Genomic DNA, 2,638 nt, shown 5'->3' with positions numbered 1-2,638 from the left:
CACTTACTGTATGGGAAAATGATCGAAATCATCCCTAAGGGAATAACAGAGAAGAAGATAAACTTAAAAAGAGACAGAGAAGAAGCATTTAAAAACTCAGCAAGAAATTTCGAAATCAACAAACAAAAATACGGCAAAAAAAGACGAGAACACGAGTTTAAAATTGGTGATACGGTCTTCACCCACAACGGAAACAGAATGAATAGAAATAAGCTGGAAGAAATTAGGAAAGGATCTTTCAAAATTTTGAGAAAGATTTCAAACTCTATATGAAGTGGATAACGGTAACCGGAGATCTGAAGGGAATTTCTTCAAACTGGCCCGGAAAAACGACCGAACAGAAAGGAAGTCGATCGAAGAGCTTCCGTTCCAACAGCTTCGACGTGTCGACATTGCACGGAGCTAAAAGTAAGCTTAGCGGATCCTCGAAAGCCGCTATTTCGACCTTTATGGCACCGTCGAATTGGTTCACGAAGAGACACCAACCGATGTCGAAGAAGCCGGAAGATTTGGTAACGCCCAGTTTAAGTCTCAAGTTGGATAAATCGAAGGTAGTGAAGGCGGTGAAGTCGTATGGGACAAACACAAAGTCGTATGGGACAACACTAGAGGAACCAAAGTGGACGCTCAGGTAAGTTGTATTTCTCGTTACGATATCGTTTCTTGTTTAAGAGCCATCGTAGGTGAAAGGGGGAATGAAAAAGAAAATCGTAAATCGTAAAATCTCTTCCAGAGAATGCACTTTATCGTAAAAATTAATAAAGTCAACAACAACGTGAAATTAAATAATTCTTGTTTGATATTCTGTATTATCGATATAGGTGAAACGTGGAGAAGATAATTTGCAATCATTGCGGACAATATCGCAGTGACATTATTATCAATCGGTAATATTAAAGATAAAATTCATATGGGATGAAAACAGAGCGTCAAAAGTGGTTATTTTCCGATCTTCTTGCGAAGGGAAAAATGTTTAAGAACGGCTCTCAGCAAGGAATAAAAAATGTTATTACAGTTCCATTTTCGTGTTCGTTTTTTTTCTACATGATCCATGTGAAATAATTCTTCAGATGCTCTGCTGGTAAATGAATCGACGATTGTAATAGAGGAAATATGAAGTACAGCGAGATCGTTGTTGATTATTGTTCTACACCGATATCGACAAAATAATTCTTCGACAACTCTATTGATAAATCAATTGTAGTTTGAAATCAAACGAATCTGAAGTACCATTAGTTTGTTGCTACGAGAACAATAGCCACCAACGATCTCGCAGTAATTCTGATTCGTTCGATTTTAAACTTCAATTGTTTTACCGTGTAGCGCGTAAGTTTGACCTCTGCTTAATTTTTTCATCTCTACACTCATCTTTTTCAACTTCCATGTCACATTTCGTATAAATGCTAATAATTCTTTGTTTTTTTTTTTTTTTTTTTATAAATTCTCTTAAACGTCGCACAAGAATTTTTCGTTCGCGAGGAGGTGCAAAAATGGCCACTTTTTGACTTAAGTCAAAATTTGCAAATTTGGGGTTAGCCCCAACTTAACCACACTTTTAATCCAACATGAATTTTATTTTAATATTACTGATCTCTGATGGTGGATCTGCGATACTGTACTTAATGATTGTAAACTATCTTATCCACTTCTCATCTATATTAATAATATAGGAATATTAAATATTATTAGGAATATTAGGAATATTAAATAACAGTTAAATACTGAAATATATGTTATTTGATTTGTTTTAGAACGAAGCTCATTCTCTGGAGTGAAACTTTTAGTTTCTCTTTCTTACGCGATAAAGGAGAGGTGCAAAGATTTAAATATTTATAACATTATGACCTTTATTCTTTAAGCACGAAAATATTTTAAATACAAGCATATAAATATTACATATAAATATTTCTATTTACATATACATCAAGTAAATTTACATATACATTTTCATCTTGGTAAAAAGAACGTGTAAATTATCGTATTTACTATTACGTATTTTAACGCGAAATCTCGTTTCATAAAAATTTTCATTCAAATACGTAAACACATAATATTCATAAATTTATAAGAACAATTTTGTCCGTAGGTATTTGGTAGCGCAATTGAGAAGATGTTAACGGCGCAAAAGGGAAACGATACGGGGGCTTCCGGGTCGAGCGGAAAGCCCTCGGTATTTCCGAACAAACCAATGTCAGGCAAAGTGACAAATTGGTTTTCAAATACCAAGAATCAAAATCGGAATCAGACGGAATCCAGCGAACCGTCTCTCTGTTCTTCCCTAAAGGACCTATTCAACAATTAATGGGGAAGAACAAATGCTAATAAATGTTAAGTGTCTCTAGTTTAATTAACACTTCTTTATCTTTATCTTTATTAACACTTATTTATTTAAGAATTTATTCAGAGATTAACACGACCTAATAGATGACTGACAATCTGGTGTAATTCAAATTAACGAGCTATACTTTCCTTGTACTTTCTTATTGCTATACCTCTACAATATTCTTTTATCGTATCTGTCGATTTTAATCTCACACAAATATCTAATAAATGTGTATACAGTAGTTGACGAAAATATTAGATAGAAGATTTCTGCGAATATATATTATGTTTGTTAGTGTTTTTCTTCACTTCACTT

At 33.7% G+C, this 2,638-nt stretch overlaps 1 protein-coding gene across 2 annotated transcripts; it reads left to right on the top strand.

Annotated features, from left to right (window-relative positions):
- Window positions 1-254: 254 nt before the first annotated feature.
- LOC125384918 lies at window positions 255-2,347 on the top strand. Of its 2 annotated transcripts, XR_007223774.1 has the most exons (3): window positions 998-1,628; window positions 1,752-1,812; window positions 2,087-2,347. XR_007223774.1 is itself a non-coding variant. In XM_048405090.1 (2 exons), exons 1-2 carry the CDS (start codon window positions 270-272, stop codon window positions 2,115-2,117), a joined length of 393 nt encoding a protein of 130 aa, XP_048261047.1. In that variant the 5' UTR covers window positions 255-269; the 3' UTR covers window positions 2,118-2,347. The 2 variants fall into 2 exon arrangements, 1 of the variants encoding a protein (XP_048261047.1); XM_048405090.1 differs by lacking the exons at window positions 998-1,628; window positions 1,752-1,812 and adding an exon at window positions 255-631.
- Window positions 2,348-2,638: the final 291 nt, after the last annotated feature.

Source organism: Bombus terrestris, chromosome 4, assembly GCF_910591885.1.
Source record: "Bombus terrestris chromosome 4, iyBomTerr1.2, whole genome shotgun sequence".
In the NCBI taxonomy this organism is placed as follows: Eukaryota; Metazoa; Arthropoda; class Insecta; order Hymenoptera; family Apidae; genus Bombus; species Bombus terrestris.
Note: the sequence above shows the minus strand (reverse complement) of the source record. Positions and strands in the feature narration are given on the sequence as shown.